Below are 15,964 nucleotides of genomic sequence, written 5' to 3'. Positions count from 1 at the left end.
CCCCTCATTGTCCTCTGGGAGCCCGCTGAGTGCCTCCTAATGTTTCCATTTGCCTTGGGCTGCAGGTCTGGATCTGTTTTTAGCTTCCCTGGCTGGTGTCACCGCCACCCCCCTTCCTGCTGGCTCACTTGTTTGCTGCGGGTGGAAATAATGTTCCCGGACTTCCTGAGCTGTTTGTTTGAAGACGCCTCTGTATTGATTGAATCTTATGTGTACTCAGCCTAACACAGATGGGCCCCTCCCCAGCAGGCCAGGGTCTCGGAAAATCCTGGGGTAGGAAGTAGGGGGTGGGGAGGAGCAAGAAGGCTGGGGCTTGCTTCCAAGATCAGCAGATAATGGTAGGGTTTTCTAAGTACCACGCCCCCTCCCCCAGCCCCCGCCCCCAACACCAGGTTCTCTTGGATCAGCCTGTGAAATTTTGACAGGTACAGTCACCTCTCTGAGCTTTTTCTCCTCTGGAAAATGACGAGGGGAGCATTTCTTTTATTTTTTGTTTACTTCACAGGGCTGTTGGGAAGGCTCTGTTCCTTGGATTCCTTGAAAGCCCATTTACTGAGCACCTACTATGTGCCAGGCACTGTTCTAGCCTCTGCAGATCCAATGGAGAAGACGAAGTCCTAACCTTCGGGAGGGTGGCCACCGGCTGACGGTGACAGAAAATTATACGCCTTCTGCCAGGTGGTGGCAAGAGCTATGAAAATGAGCAGGGGGTGGGGGTGCTTTTTTTCAATAAAATGGGGGTGATCGGGGAAGGCCGCCCTGGGGAGGAGATGAGAGAGAGCAAGCCTGGGGGACAGGAGGCCCGGGCAGAGGGGACAGCTGGTGCAAAGGCCCTGGGATGAGACATGCCTGGGATGCTGGAAGGAGAGCCAGAAAGCTGGCGAGGGGCGGCGTAAGGAAGTGAACAAGAGGGCACAGAGGTGGTGGGTGCCAGATCGCCCAGCACCTGGTCAGTGGGTGCCGAGGGGGAGCGCAGGACCTGGTGCCCCTGAGGGACCCCGGAGCTGAACCAGACCAGCACCTGACTCACCATTTTCAGCCGGCCTGTAGCTGGGGACACATTCAGCTGAGGGGGAGCTGAGGAAACCACCTGAGAGTGATGGAGGGTGGGGAGGGGACTCTAAGTTGTCGGTTTCTTCCTACCTACGTGTCCTTCTGCTTAGAGTCCCAGCATTCGGGCACTCTTCCAGGCTTTGGAGATACAACAGAGAATAAGGCAAGGGCCTAACGCTCAGGGGAGTTTCATCTGGAGAAAGCCAGAGCCCCAGACCCTTGGGAAAGCAAAAGTCCAGGCCCCTAGGACCCGACTCCTGTCACTAGCCCCCTCCTCCCTCAGACCCAGGATCCAGGTCGCTGGCCCTTCCTCCCTCAGACCCAGAGGTTCCAGCTCCAGCTCCTGCCTGGCCCTGCTTACCTGCCCCAGCTCCTCCTCCCCATCTTCCTGGTCACTGCTGGACCTCAGGTACTCGGCAGCGGCCGTGGCTTCCTCTGGCTTCCCTTGAAATTGATGGATACTCACGGCCTCCTGGCCCTTGATCTCGCCGCGGCAGAAGGGGCACGTCTGGCTTTCAAAGTTCTGGGGGTGGGATGGGAAGGGATATAGGGTCAGGGTCTCCCTGTCCCTAGGACCACAAGGGCCATCTTGTCCCTTAGGACCACAAGGGCCTTCCTCCCCACCAGAGGGATGTGCTGAGGACAGATGGAGGGAAACAAGAGGGAGAGGAGTCAGGCAGAGAGGGGCTGGGAAGTGCAGGACTGACGGGAAGGGGGGCGGGAGCCAAATGGGGTCCGGAGGGGCACAGAAGCAGATAGCCCAGGGGAGCCGGGTGCTGTTGGGGTCTCAGCTGTCCACGGTGATGATGCTGTTGCCTAGGAATGCCTGAGCACTGGCCTGGGCCCATGTTAACCGTGGGGAGCCCCACAGACATCCGCCCCCCCCCCACCGCCGGGGCCAAACTTCTTGTGGCTCCACCGGCCCCTGTGGGTCTTAGGATCATAGGACCCACCTCATCAACAACCACCAGTGAGCTCTGAAGACCAAGATCGATTACCCATAGGTCCTGGGGGGTACGTGGCCTGCCTGGGGCCACACGGTGAGGTCCCAGGTAGAGACGGAGGGAAGACACACGCACCAGGGGGGCTCTGCCTTTATTAGGGGCTGAGTGGGGGGGGTGCCTTGGAATTCATGGGGTCATTCTCTATTGGTGAATTTAAGGCATTGGGGTGTGGGAAGGGAAAAGCGGGGTCACTTAAGGGGTCAGCTGGCTAGGTTTTCCCGGGTTGTCTTTCTTTCTTTCAAAAAAATTTTGGGGCGCCTGGGTGGCTCAGTCGGTTGAGTGTCCGACTTCAGCTCAGGTCATGATCTCACAGTCCGTGAGTTCGAGCCCCATGTCGGGCTCTGTGCTGACCGCTCAGAGCCTGGAGCCTGCTTCGGATTCTGTGTCTCCCTGTCTCTCTGCCCCTCCCCTGCTCATACTCTGTCTCTGTCTCAAAAATAAATAAAAACATTAAAAAAAAATTTTTTTTTCCCCCAATGTTTATTTATTTATTTTGAGATAGAGACAGACACCCAGAGCATGAGCCGGGGAGGGGCAGAGGGAGCAGGAGACACAGAATCCGAAGCAGGCTCCAGGCTCTGAGCTGTCGGCACGGAGCCCGACGCGGGGCTCGAACTCACGCACCGTGAGATCATGACCTGAGCTGAAGTCGGATGCCTAACCGACTGAGCTACCCAGGCGCCCTTTCTTCCCACCCCCACCCGGGTTTTCTTAAAGGGGAACTTCATGTGGGGTGGCCTGTTTCCTTATTCGGGTCATTTTGCTAGGACCTGCATCCTACAGCCCTACAGTGGAGCAATGTGTATTCAAGAATGTCCTTGAGACGCATGCCTCAGCCATCACAAGCTTGCAAACACTTCCATTACAATCACAAAGCTTCGCATCAGGCACCTACCGTGCACGGGGGCCACTGCCCTCTTTCCCCAAGGGCTTGGATCCTCACCATGGCTCTTAGGAGGTGACTACTATCAGCCCGGTTCTCCTGAGGAAGAGGCTGAGGCTCAGAGAGGTGAAGCCACTGGCCCCAGGTCACCCAGCCAGGGAACAAGGAGCCCTTTCCGCTAATAAGGAAGCCGGAGAACGAAAAGCAGAGGTGAGAGATGTAGGGCAAGACGGAGACAGAGACACAGAGGCGGACAGGTGGGCTCCTGTTCATTGCTCCCAAGTGACCCTGAGCCAATCTCTGCCTCTCCCCGGGCCTCAGTTTCTCCATCTGATCCATGAGGCGTGATCCCTCATGCTAGGGACCTCTAGCATGAAGGTGGAGGCTGGGGGTGAGGGGTGGGGGGAGACTGGGCGGGAAGGCAGGGCGGTCGGACCCACCTGCCAGGTAGCCAGGCAGCTGCCACAGAGCAGGTGTCCACATGGCTTGATTTTCACATCCTTGTCCCTCTCGGTACAGATCTTGCAGAGCTCAAACGTGGAGTCCATGGCCCAGTACAGCTTCAGCTGCTCCTAGGAGGCCAGAAGATGGGGGAGGATGGAGAGGGGTGGTGTTAGCCATGGGGATCCAAGTCAGGCCACGGGACGAAAGTCCCGAACGTCTGTGCCAGCCCCGAACCCTCCTAAGTCCAAGGCCGTGTATCCGGCGGCCTCCTACCTGTACCTGCCTATGAGACTTGTTCCCTGGGGTGGTCTCTATGCAGGGTTGCCAGACTGAGCAGCTAAAAATACAGGATGCCCTGGTATGTTTGATTTTTAGGTAAACAATGAACCTATTTTGGGGTTTAAGTATATCCCAAGGGTTCTGTGGGATATACTTATACCAAAAGATTTCCTTTGTCGTTTCTCCCTCGCCCGTGGGGTGGCTGTGAAGACTACGCTGATACAGGGGCTGTCGTCGGTGAAGGGTCAAGTGCATTAGCCGTTCTGACAACCTCAGCAGTATCATTTCCTGGTTTAATCCCCACAAAACCCCCCGGGGAGGGGGCAGGACGAGCTGTGTTTTCCGGAGAAGGAACAGAGGCCCAGAGAGGTCAGGTGATTTACCCCCAGGTCATGTGGCCACCGCACCAGCACAGAAACCCACGGCCTCTGGGATTCTAGGCCTGAGTCTCTAGGGAGAGAACTCCTGAGTTAAGGCCCTCGGGGGGCACAGTACACAGGGACAGGGACAGGGCCGGTGGCAGGCCTGGGCCTCACCTCCGACACATGGATGCGCTGATGGGGCTCCATCTGGCAGAGTTCAGTCAGGTCTGGGTTGTGGTTCTTTCCATCTGGGTAGAGGAAGCTGGGCGAAAGAAAGACGGGGGTACCGAGGGCCGTCTGATACTCCTCACCCCAGACATGGGCCCAGAGCCCCCCGGATGAGCATCGCTCCCAAACCCATCGTTGGCCTGGGGATCTTTTCCCTCCCCTCTCCTCAAATTGGGACTTTCCAGGGCAAGCTGTGACTCCTCAGGCCCCAGGGCAGGGCTGTGTCCCCTCAGACTCCCCAAAAAGGGCACACGAGACCTCAGTGGCTGAAGCTCTGGAAACACAAACTCAGATCAACAAGAACCAGGAAACTGATTACATCCTAGGCTTTGACCTCCCAGAGTAGCGGGCCCCCCCCCCCCCCCCCCGTCCCTGTCCTTGAGTGTTTGGGCTCAAGCAGAAGACATCTTTGGGGCGCCTGGGTGGCTCAGTTGGTTAAGCATCCGACTCTTGATTTCAGCTCAGGTCATGATCCCAGGGTCGTGGGTGCCTAAGTACAAGCCTGGGATGTGCCGTATAGAGAAAATATGGGTGTCAGATGAGCTTCGTTGAGACGTGAGCTCACTGTGAAAGTATCAGTTATATATATATTAAAACATGTTTTTTAATGTTCATTTATTTTTGAGAGAGAGAAAGGGGGGGGCGAGCAGGGGAGGGGGAGAGAGAGAAGGAGACACAGAATCCGAAGCAGGCTCGGGGCACGGAGCTGTGAGCACAGAGCCCGACACGGGGCTGAAACTCATGAACTGTGAGATCATGACCCGAGCCGAAGTCGGACGCTTAACCGGCTGAGCCACCCAGGCGCCCCTCAACTGTATATTTAAAAAGGTGTCTTCAGGGGTGCCTGGGTGGCTCAGCCGGTTAAGCGTCCGACTTCGGCTCAGGTCACGATCTTGCGGTCCGTGAGTTCGAGCCCCGTGTCAGGCTCTGGGCTGATGGCTCAGAGCCTGGAGCCTGCTTCCGATTCTGTGTCCCCCTCTCTCTCTGCCCCTCCCCCGTTCATGCTCTGTCTCTCTCTGTCCCAAAAATAAATAAACGTTGAAAAAAAAATTAAAAAAAAAAATAAATAAAATAAAAAGGTGTCTTCAGGGGTGCCTGGGTGGCTCAGTCGGTTAAGCGTCCGACTTCAGCCAGGTCACGATCTCGCGGTCCGTGAGTTCAAGCCCCGCGTCGGGCTCTGGGCTGATGGCTCAAGAGCCTGGAGCCTGCTTCCGATTCTGTGTCCCCCTCTCTCTCTGCCACTCCCCCATTCATGCTCTGTCTCTCTTTGTCTCAAAAATAAATAAACGTTAAAAAAAAATTTAAAAGGTGTCTTCAGACAGAGACACACAAAAAGGTTACTATTGGTTACCAATCAGGTAGCAATTGGTTGACAAAAATGTGACCAGATGGGGCGCCCTGCTGGCTCGGCAGGTACAGCATGTGAAGATCTCTGGGTCGTGAGTTCAAGCCCCACATTGAGTGTGGAGCCTACTTAAAATTAAAAAAAGAAATGTGACCAGAATCTTGCAGGAAACCGAGCCGGTATTTCCCCTACGAGCAACGGCTCAGTATTCAATAATCTAGTGTTTACAGCGACTTTATAGAACAGACTACCATAAACAATGAGAACGGACTGCATATCTATCTCAGATCATATCATATCAACAGGACTAATAAGATAGCTCTGGCCAAAGGCTCAGGATGAGACTGGGGAACCTCACCTGCCTTTTTTCTCCTCCTCTCCTACCCAAGGCAGCTTCTGATCGAGGGGCTGTGGGGCAGCCAAGGTTACAGGTTGAGAACACCCGGTCTAGCTGCTTGCCCAGTGTTCTTTCTGCTTTAACCGTCTAGATTCTAGAATGGGATATGGATGTCTAGAAGCGAAAGCTGTTCAGCAGAATCCCAAGGAATAGGCCAGTGAAGTCAATTCCCCACACACTTCTCAGAGCTGCCCGGAGCCCACGTAGCAGCTTTCTCTGAACTGGAAAAGGCGCCCCTTCCTCTGGACCCTCGTCTGCCACCTACCGGAACACCATGGTATTGCAAATTTATAATGTGGGCCGTGTGAACCGCGCGCCCTCAGAGCGATCTGGGGCCGCGTGCAACGGGCAACGCCTTTCGAAGTGCATTCTGCCGACACCCTCCACCTGCCAGGACGGCGACTCACAAGCCTTCCCTTTGTCCGTCCAGGAGTGTCTGGAACAGGGGCTTGTTGAGAGAAATGGTCTGCAGGATGCTGCCGTCTGAGTTCACGAATCCAATGGCCCATTGTCCCAGGTGAGTGCAGCTGGGCCGGAAGATGTAGCTGGCGGGAGAGGTTGGTAAGGGGGTGAGGGTGCGATCACCGCTGCCCCACCTGGGAATTCCCATCCCCTCGTTCTGCTGGGGATCCGGGTGTCCAAGTCCTTGTCCTTTATAACCTAGCTTCCTGGCCCTTTTACCTGCCTGGCTTGTCTCTGCAGGCCTGCAGACGCGCTTGAACCTCATCGTATGTGAGGAAGGCCACGTAGCCCGGGTGGTTGACCGCCAGGAGCTGCCAGTTCTTGAGGAGTGTTGGCCAAGGCTGGAGCGGGGCAGCGCTGGGGTCACGGAGGGGCCGAGCAAGGCACGCCCAGTGCCTCCCGGGGTCTCGGAACCCAGCCACGTTGCTTACACCCGTCGTGGGCCTCAGGAATCCCGTACACAGAAGAGCCCAGACGCTCCCTTCCCCGGGACCCGGGAATCTGAGATCCCAGCCCCCTCTTCCCTCAGACCCATGTTCCCCACCTCTCCTTCCCCCAGCCCTGGCCTTCCCTGACCTGGAAGAGCCTGGTAAAGATGTCAAACTCGAAGATGGACACGTGGCCGCTGCCAGTGAGGTTGATGGTGGAGCGCAAGGCCAGGCCCGTGGAGCCTGATTCCACCGGGTGGCAGGTGCACAAGATGGACTCAAACTCAGCCCAGGACAGGACACAACTGGAGGGGGGGGGGGGGAGCACACAGCTGAGGCCTCCAGGAACCTAGCATGGGAGGGCCTCTAGGGAGGAGGGGCTGGGGGCAGGACTCCTGGGTCTGAGGGAGGAGGGGCTGGGGGCTGGATACCTGGGTCTGAGGGAGGAGGGGCTGGGGGGGCGGGGCTGCCTGGACTCCTTGGTCCCCTGGCAAGGACAGGATGAGGCTCCAGGAACTTCGGGGCCCCGGGGACAGGTGCTCACTCACCGGGCGCCGCAGTGCCCCCTCCAGAAGCTGTGGGCTGGGGCCTTGGCGAGCTGGTACGTGTGTCCACAGTACTTTCCGCCGGGGAAGAGTGCGCTCAGTTCCGCATGCATGTAGCGGAAGATGAGGGCCAGCTTGGCCAGCTGTCGCCTGCAAGGATGGGCTCTGAGGGCCTGGGCTGGACCTGGGGGCTCGCGCTGGCACCTGTGCCTGCTGTGGGGGACTCTGCCCACAGGGACCAGGCCCCCAGGCTCTGGCAGGGTGGAGTCCATCCCGAGACAGCCTATCACAGTCCTGACGCCTCCCCTCTGCGAACCTCGGTTTCCTCCTCTGGGAAGGAAAGGGAGGCGCTGCCCACCAGCCCAGCCATCCCCCAGCCTCCACCTGTAGCCCCACCGGGGCTGCAGGAGAAGCCTGGCCTCATCGGGCCTTGAGCCAGCTCTGCGGGATTCCTGACATCTGTTGTAGCCCACCAGCGCTGAGGGCGTTGACCGTGGTCTTGGAGCAGGTCGTGCTCGGGGGCCTTCTTGTTTTTAGCAGCACCGGGGGGGGGGGGGGGGGGGGGCGTGTTTCCTTCTGCCAGCTGCCTCCCCGGGGTACTGGTCAGGACGTGGGGAGCAGCAAAGGGGAGCTCTGACACTAAGCTGTGTCATTTTGGGGAGGTTCCTTTTTTCCCCCCTTAAGTCTCAGTTTCCTCAACTGTGAAATGGGCATGAGTGCGGGATAAGTACAGCCCCTGTCTTAGAGGGGAAGCTAAGAGGATTCTTCCTCATCTCATGAGCACATAAAATGCCCAGCGACACCTGGCATACAGTTGGCACTCAGTACGTGTTAATTATTATTAGTTTGTATTATTTTATTATTTTATTTATTTTTTAAATATATGAAATTTATTGTCAAATTGGTTTCCATACAGAGTTTGTATTATTTTAAATGTATATTTAATTTTGAGAAAGGGAGAGTATGAGCAGTTGGGGGGGGGGCAGAGAGAGCGGGGGACAGAGGATCCGAAGCGGGCTCTCGGCTGTCAGCACAGCGATGCGGGGCTTGAACTCAAGAACCATGAGATCATGACCTGGGCTGAAGTTGGCTGTTTAACCGACTGAGCCCCCCAGGCGCCCCCCAGGCGTGAATGTCTTAAGAGCCAATTCTGCATGCGAGAATAATTGTAACTGTGCCTTGGCATTTTCATTTGAAACACAGATATTGTTGTTATGAAGGGCATTCTTGTTATCACTTCCTTATAACAGTTTGGGTATTATAGTGACCTTTAAACAATGATGGGTAGGTAAGTTGCGTGGCCTACACATTTCATTTCAGGATGAATCTAAGGAGACATTACAAAGTTTTTACCGGACATGGTTGAGAGCTTCCTGGTCCACACCTTGTTTTGTTCTGGGCTCTAGACCCCAAGCCTCGGCTACTCCTGACACTCAGGAGCCCCTTCCCCAGAGTTTAGAGGAGGGGGCTACAGACAAGCCCTAGGTCCTGAGCTAGCTGTTCTCAGGAACCAAGACGGGGGTGGGGGGGGCAGGAGGCGGGGCTGCGTGTCCCCCTAGGCAAGGGCGGTGACGGGGATGTCAGTCCACCCCCCCCCCCCGCAAGAAGCTCCCTGGGGTCCCCGCATTCTCAGGATGTGTGTCTAGGCCTCTGGGAGAGTCGGGCAATTTGAAGAGGGCTGCTGGGTGGCCAAGAAAGAGGGGACATGGGGGGGTGGGGTTAAAGGCATAGGTGCCCAAAGAAAGAAAAAACCCGGCTGGTTCAGTTTTCCAGGTTCCCCCAGGGAAGGGGGTTCTGACCTGGACTTCTGGGTCTGAGGGAGAAGGGACTGGGGGCTCTGGACCTCTGGGTCTGAGGGAGGAGGGGGCTGCGGGCTAGATTCCTGGGTCTGAGGGAGGAGGGGCTGGGGCAGGAATCCTGGGTCTAAGGGAGGAGGAGCTGGGCGTCTGGACCCCTGGGTCTGAAGGAGGCCGGCGCTGGGGGCCCGGACTCGCGACCCCACCTTTTTCCTGGGGCAGGAGCCGCGGCTCACCTGAGTCCGGAGCCCTCCCGGAAGAGCTCGTCATTGGCACTCCTCCGACCCTGGGGTGCCAGCAGTGCCGCCACCTGCCTGCTCTTGGCCTCCAGGTTGTTAAGGTAGACGACGAGGAAGTCCCGCGCACCGCCGGGACCCTCGGGGCCGCCTCCGTCGGCCGCCCGCCGGGCCTGGGCCACCTCGCGCAGCAGCTGCGCGGTGCGGGGCAGCAGGTCCCGCATCGAGGGGGGACTGGAGGCAAGCCGGGGGTCCCCGAAGTGCTCTTCCAGGCGTTCCAGCAGCCTCACCGCCCGGCCGAGCGCGCGGGCCTCTTCCCGCTGCCGCCCCCAGGGGGCTGCCACCGCGGCCATGGGTCCCTGGGCGTCCTGGGAGGTACGCGTGCGGCTGGGAGAGGTGCGGCCGGGCCCAGCCCAGGGTGGGGGCGGGGCCGGGCGCCAAAGGTGAGGGGGCGGGCCCAGCCCAGGGTGGGGGCGGGGCCGGGCGCCAAAGGTGAGGGGGCGGGCCCTGGAGAACCGGGGAGTGGACCGCAGTTACCGGCGTCTCCCAAGGGGGCGGAGCCTGGGGGATCTGGTCCCTGGGTTCCTAGAGATGGGGTTCCAAGTCTGCTCCTCCCGGGGCGCCTGGGTGGCTTGGTCGGTTGGGCCTCCGACTTCCGCTGGGGTCATGATCTCACAGCTCGTGGGTTCGAGCCCCGAGTCGGGCCCTGTGCTGGCAGCTCGGAGCCTGGAGCCTGCGTCGGATTCTGTGTCTGCCTGTCTCTCTGCTCCTCCCCTGCTCTCTCTCTCTCTCTCACACACGCACACTCTCTCTCTCTCAAAAATAGATAAACATTAGAAAAAAAAAAAAAAGTCTGTTCCCCTAAAGAGACCTGGATGGGGTGGCTTCGGGGGGGCGGAAAGGAGAAGAGACTCTTCGATGGGCAGGAAGTGTAGGTACGATGCCTGGGCCGCTTCTGGGACCGGTTGGAGGCTGAAGTCTCCAGGTTGCATTGGAGGAAGGGTTCGGAGAGACCGGAGATTTTGTGGGGGTGGGGGTAGGGCTGGGGGCTTAGTTATCCAAACTCTGCGGGGAGGTGAGTCCGGGAGGGAGCCCTCCTGAGTCTCTTGGACCCAGGTTTGGATCTTTGGCTGTGGCATAGGATTAAGAGCACTGAACTTTCTGGGAGGAAAGGTCAGGGAGATAGTTCGATGCCTTTGTCCCCGACAGGGAAAGCATACATTACCAGGTCCCTTGGTCCCCTGGGAGCAGGAGCTGGGTGCCTGAGGGAACAGGAATTGGGCAACATCATTCCTGCGGCCCCACGTGAGGGGCCAGCGGGAAATCAGGCTAGAGTTGAGATACCCAGACTTCCAGAGGAGGTAGGCCCCTGGGTCCTCCAGGGGATCAGGTGGGAGGGTGGAGTTCAAGGGTGCAGGGATCCAGGTGCGTCTGGCAGGCTCGTGGCTGGAGGAGTGTGGTTTTGTCCCCAACCTGCAGCATCAGCTCTCCTCTGACTCCGGGGGCGCCCAGGGCCGGGCCATCCCTGAGCCCCAGGCATCCCTTTGAGGTGGGGGAAGGGAAAGGGGGTTTAGGATGAGAACGGACCCTCTCCTTCCAACACCCTTTCCTACTCAGCCCGCATCCCCTCCTAGAACCCGAGAATTCTTCGCTTAACGGGATCCTCGATGGTGGTATCTCTCCGCCCTGGCAGAGACCCGGTCTTTACAGCAAAGATGGTGGGGTCTGCCTTCCAGCTCCTTGCGTTTCGGCCCTCTGCGCCTGTTTCCTCTTCCAGCAATAGGATGAGAAGCCTCTGGCCTGGCAAGAATTCAGATTTTTGATGATGCTAAGTGTCGAGGAGCTGACGGAAGTGTAAGTCGACAAATTAGTTGCACTAGTTAGTTGGAGGGAGCATTTGTGTAACACCCATCAGACCTTGGACAGGGCACGTCCATTGCCGTCTACACCTGCTAGGGCTGGGGCTCCTAAACATATTTGCTTATATCGGGACATTACATACACCTGCCAAAGGAAAAAAAAAACAACAACCCAGTTTCACACAGTAATCCTTACCCTGACTATGTGCATGCGTTACAATAGCTTCTGTTCTGTTTAATTCCATTTCATTAAGGGGAAAATTGTGTCTAAAACCCACTAAATTGGTTTCACAACCCACTAATGGATCTTGTTGGGCAGTTTGAAAAATCCTGCCCTGAGAAAGTCCAAAAGACATGTTCAGGGATGTTAATTGCAGCCTTGTCGCAAATGGAGAAACCTGGAAACAAGGGAAGTCCATCACCAGGAGGGATGAATAAATTGTGATGTACTCTCACAAAGGCCTCCCACACAGAAGTTCAAATGGATGAACTGAATGCACATGTCAATAGTGTGAGTCATAAAAACAGACTGATGAGAGTACTGGGTTGAAGAATGCGCCCCACCCCCAAATTCAAGTCCCTTCGAACCTTATTTAGAAATGGAATGTGACCTTATTTAGAAATGGAGTGTTTGTGGATGTCATCAAGTTAAGATGAGGTCACACGATTAGGGTGGGCCGTAAATCCAACGTGATTGGAAATTTGGACACAGACACAGGTACCTACACGGAAGAAAACCGCATGATGTCAGAGGCAGAGATTGGAGCCAAGGAATGTGAGGAATTGTTGGCAAACACCTGAAGGTAGGAAGAGGCAAGGAAAGATCTTCCTCTAGAGCTTTCAAAGAGAGTATAGCCCTGCCAACATCTTGGTTTGGAGTTTCTACTTTCCAGAATTGGGAGAAAATAAATTTCTGGTTTATTTTTAATTTTACGTTTACTTATTTTTGAGAGACACAGCATGAGCAGGGGTGGGGCAGAGAGAGAGGGAGACACAGAATCCGAAGCAGGCTCCAGGTTCTGAGGTGTCAGCACAGAGCCCGACACGGGACTCGAACCCGCAAACCGTGAGATCCCGCCCTGACGCTGGATGCTTAACAGACTGAGCCACCACCCAGGTGCCCTAAATTTCTGTTGCTTTAAGTGCTTTAAGCCACTCCATTTGTGGTCCTTTGTTACAGCACCCCTAGGACTAATACAATGAGTAAAAACAAATCCCAGAAAAACAAGCAAGCAAACAAACAAATAAACAAACAAACAAGAAAACACAAGTACAGAAGGATTACAGCACAGTGTCATTTATACCAGGCTTGAAAACATGCAAAACCGGTGCTATATATTATTTGAGGATACATCTGTATCAATGTGATAATAGTACGAAAACATGAAATGCAGGGTGTGGCAAAGGGAAAGCGTGGACTCTGAGAAGGACGTCATGTCATTAACACTTTAATTGGAAAAATCTGGATCCGCTACGGCAAAGTGGCTAAGAGTGCATCTAGCCACATAGCGGATACAAAAACAGTGAATGATAGGGAAAGATCTGCAAGGTCATTATCAGTCAGATGAAAATCAAAACTACAGTGAGATACCACTTAACACCTGCTAGGGTGGCTGTCCTGGAAAAGACAGGCAGTAAGTGTTGGAAAAGCTGTAGAGGCATTGGAACCCTCATACACTGCTGGTGGGAATGTAAAAACGGGGCAGCTGCTTTGGAAAACAATTCGGCGTGTCCTCAAAATAGAGGACAAAGAGAGTTTCTCGACGGCAACATAGAGTTACCGTATGACCCACCAATCCCACTCCTATGCATATATATTCCAGAGAACTGAAAACATACATCCATGCAGATATTTGTGGAAACAATCTAAATGCCCATCAACCGGCAGGTGGGTCAATTAAAAGCAGGGTACCTGTGCAGTGGAAGATTGTTTGGCCATTAAAGGAACAAAGTACCGGGGCTCCTGGGTGGCTCAGTTGGTTGAGTGTCTGACTCTTGATTTCGGCTGAGGTCATGATCTCACGGTTCATCAGATGGAGTCACAGGTCAGGCTGAGCGCTGACAGAGCAGAGCCTGCTTGGGATTCTCTCTCTCTGTCCCGCCCCCTCTCATGCTTGCTTTTGCGCTCTCTCTGTCTCTCAAAATAAATAAATAAACAACAACAACAAGGAATGAAATACTGATACATGCTACATTATGCCAAGTGAAAGGAGCCAGTCACAAAATGCCATATACTGAAGGATTAAATTTGTATAAAATGTTCGGAAGAGGAAAACCTGTAGAGACAGAAAGTATATTAGGGGTTGCCTAGGGCTGAAGGGGGTTAGGAAGAAATAGGGAGTGACTAGTAGTGGGTATGGGGTTTCTTTTGGGCGTGAAGACAGGTTTTTTTTTTTTATTTTTTTTTAACGTTTATTTATTTTTTTTTGAGACAGGGAGAGACAGCATGAACGGGGGAGGGTCAGAGAGAGAGGGAGACACAGAATCTGAAACAGGCTCCAGGCTCTGAGCTGTCAGCACAGAGCCCGACGCAGGGCTCGAACTCACAGACCGCGAGATCATGACCTGAGCCGAAGAAGTCGGATGCTTAACCGACTGAGCCACCCAGGCGCCCCAAGGCAGGTTTTTAAATTGATTGTAATAATGATCCCACAGCTCTTTGAATTTACTAAAACCATTGAATTGTACCCTTTAAATAGCTGAGTTGCATGGTGTATACATTATATCTCAATAAAGCTGTTTATTTTTTTAATTAAAAATTTTTTTTAACGTTTATTTATTTTTGAGACAGAGACAGAGCATGAACAGGGGAGGGGCAGAGAGAAAGAGGGAGACACAGAATCGGAAGCAGGCTTCAGGCTCTGAGCCATCAGCCCAGAGCCCGACGCGGGGCTCGAACTCACAGACCGTGAGATTGTGACCTGAGCTGAAGTTGGAAGCTTAACAGACTGAGCCACCCAGGCGCCCCTAAAGCTGTTTAATTTAAAAAGTTTATTTATTTAGAGAGAGAGAGAGAGGGAGAGTGAGCAGGAGAGGGGCAAGAGGAGAGGAGAGAGAGAGCTCAAGCAGGCTCCATGCTGTCAGAGCAGAGCCCAGCTCAGGGTTCAGTCCCAGCAACTGGGAGATCATGACCTGAGCTGAAATCCAGTCAGTAGTCGCTAAACCAACAGAGCCACCCAGGTGCCCCTCAATAAAGCTTTTTAAAAAGTGGAGGCCAGGGGCGCCTGGGTGGCTCAGTCGGTTAAGCGTCCGACTTCGGCTCAGGTCATGATCTCACGGTCCGTGAGTTCGAGCCCCGCGTCGGGCTCTGTGCTGACCGCTCAGAGCCTGGAGCCTGTTTCGGATTCTGTGTCTCCCTCTCTCTCTGACCCTCCCCCGTTCATGCTCTGTCTCTCTCTGTCTCAAAAATAAGTAAACGTTAAAAAAAAAATTAAAAAAAAAAAAGTGGAGGCCAGAGGCGCCTGGGTGGCTCACCAGTCTGTTAAGGCGTCTGACTCTTGATCTCAGGTCTTGAGCTCAGAGTTGTGAGTTGACACGCCCAGTGGGGGAGCCTACTTAAAAAATATATAATTATATAATAATAATACATAAGAAAAAATAAAAAGCGGAGGCCAGGTCCTAGAGTAGCCACAAGAGGGCGCTCCAGGTACAGACGTAACGCCTCCCTCGGGAACAGGTTTCTCAGGCCACGCCCCAGGCTCTGGCCACGCCCCCGACTCCCTGGCCACGCCCCCAAGGCTCTGACCACACTTCAGGCTGCTGCCTGCCCCTCATCGCAGCCAGGCCTCTGAGGCTGGCCACGCCCCTTAGTCACACCCGAAGGCCCCGGTCACACCCCAAGGCCGCGTCTGAAGCAGCAAATTCACGGTCCCAACTCCCCAAACTCTGACCACAGATGCAGGCACGGACTTAGATACTCTAGAAACGCAGAGCCTGAAACCTTCAACTTTTAAACCATGACTTTTTATTGTGCAATCACTTTTTTTCTCTTTTGAAATCATTTTAAACTGGCAGGAAAGTCGCAAGAATAGGACAGAGACTTCTTGCGTACCCCTCACCCAGAGTCACCAGTCGTTAACAGTGGCAAGTGGGCTCCATCATGGGCTGTCTCTGCTTTTCTCCCCTCGGAACTGTTGGAGAGTAGGTTTCAGGCGTTATGTCCTTTGCCCTGAACGCTTGTATTTCCACACATGAGGTTATTCCCCGACACAGTCACAGTGCAGTTATCAAAATCAGGACACTTGCCAGTGGAGTGCATCATCTCAGAAGGCGCAGGATATTGGTCATTCCGTTACTGATGATGGCGAGTCTCAGAACCCTGGACTCCTAGGCTCACCAAGTCAGGCCCCCCCCCCCTCCCGCTCTCTGGGCCTCAGTTTCCCTTTCCGTAAAATGGCAGTTTGGCTTCCACGAGGGTCTGCAAACACATCTAACCAGTAGATGTGTCCGGGTTTGTTTGCATGCTCCTAAAATTGTTTTTTGGGAACGGCACCAACATTTAGGATTTGGAAGATTTCATGCATGCGTCTGGAAGAGATGTTCCATGACTGAGGGTCTGGATTTACCCAGGGTGGTGACAGCAAGTGAAACTTTGCAGCAGGGGTCGGGGTCTCCGAGAAATGCACTTGAAAATAGGACCTTTG

The 15,964-nt window shown here is 54.7% G+C and overlaps 1 protein-coding gene across 4 annotated transcripts in view; it reads right to left on the bottom strand.

The window, feature by feature from the left end:
• CBLC (Cbl proto-oncogene C) overlaps window positions 1-9,873 on the bottom strand; it is an 11,857-nt gene extending 1,984 nt beyond the window's left edge. For 2 of the 4 annotated variants that reach the window (XM_040457346.1, XM_040457347.1), the window contains exons 1-9: window positions 9,463-9,873; window positions 7,434-7,580; window positions 7,034-7,190; window positions 6,677-6,798; window positions 6,403-6,540; window positions 4,200-4,287; window positions 3,381-3,512; window positions 1,415-1,576; window positions 1,031-1,090 (exon numbers count right to left, since the gene is read on the bottom strand). In XM_040457346.1, the coding sequence (XP_040313280.1) occupies window positions 1,031-1,090; window positions 1,415-1,576; window positions 3,381-3,512; window positions 4,200-4,287; window positions 6,403-6,540; window positions 6,677-6,798; window positions 7,034-7,190; window positions 7,434-7,580; window positions 9,463-9,815 (1,359 nt within the window). In that variant the 5' untranslated portion in view covers window positions 9,816-9,873. The other 2 variants (XM_040457349.1, XM_040457348.1) reach the window with 2 other exon arrangements.
• Window positions 9,874-15,964: the final 6,091 nt, after the last annotated feature.

The sequence above is a fragment of the Herpailurus yagouaroundi genome, unplaced genomic scaffold (assembly GCF_014898765.1).
Source record: "Herpailurus yagouaroundi ecotype Mexico unplaced genomic scaffold, PumYag 220, whole genome shotgun sequence".
NCBI lineage: Eukaryota > Metazoa > Chordata > Mammalia > Carnivora > Felidae > Herpailurus > Herpailurus yagouaroundi.
Note: the sequence above shows the minus strand (reverse complement) of the source record. Positions and strands in the feature narration are given on the sequence as shown.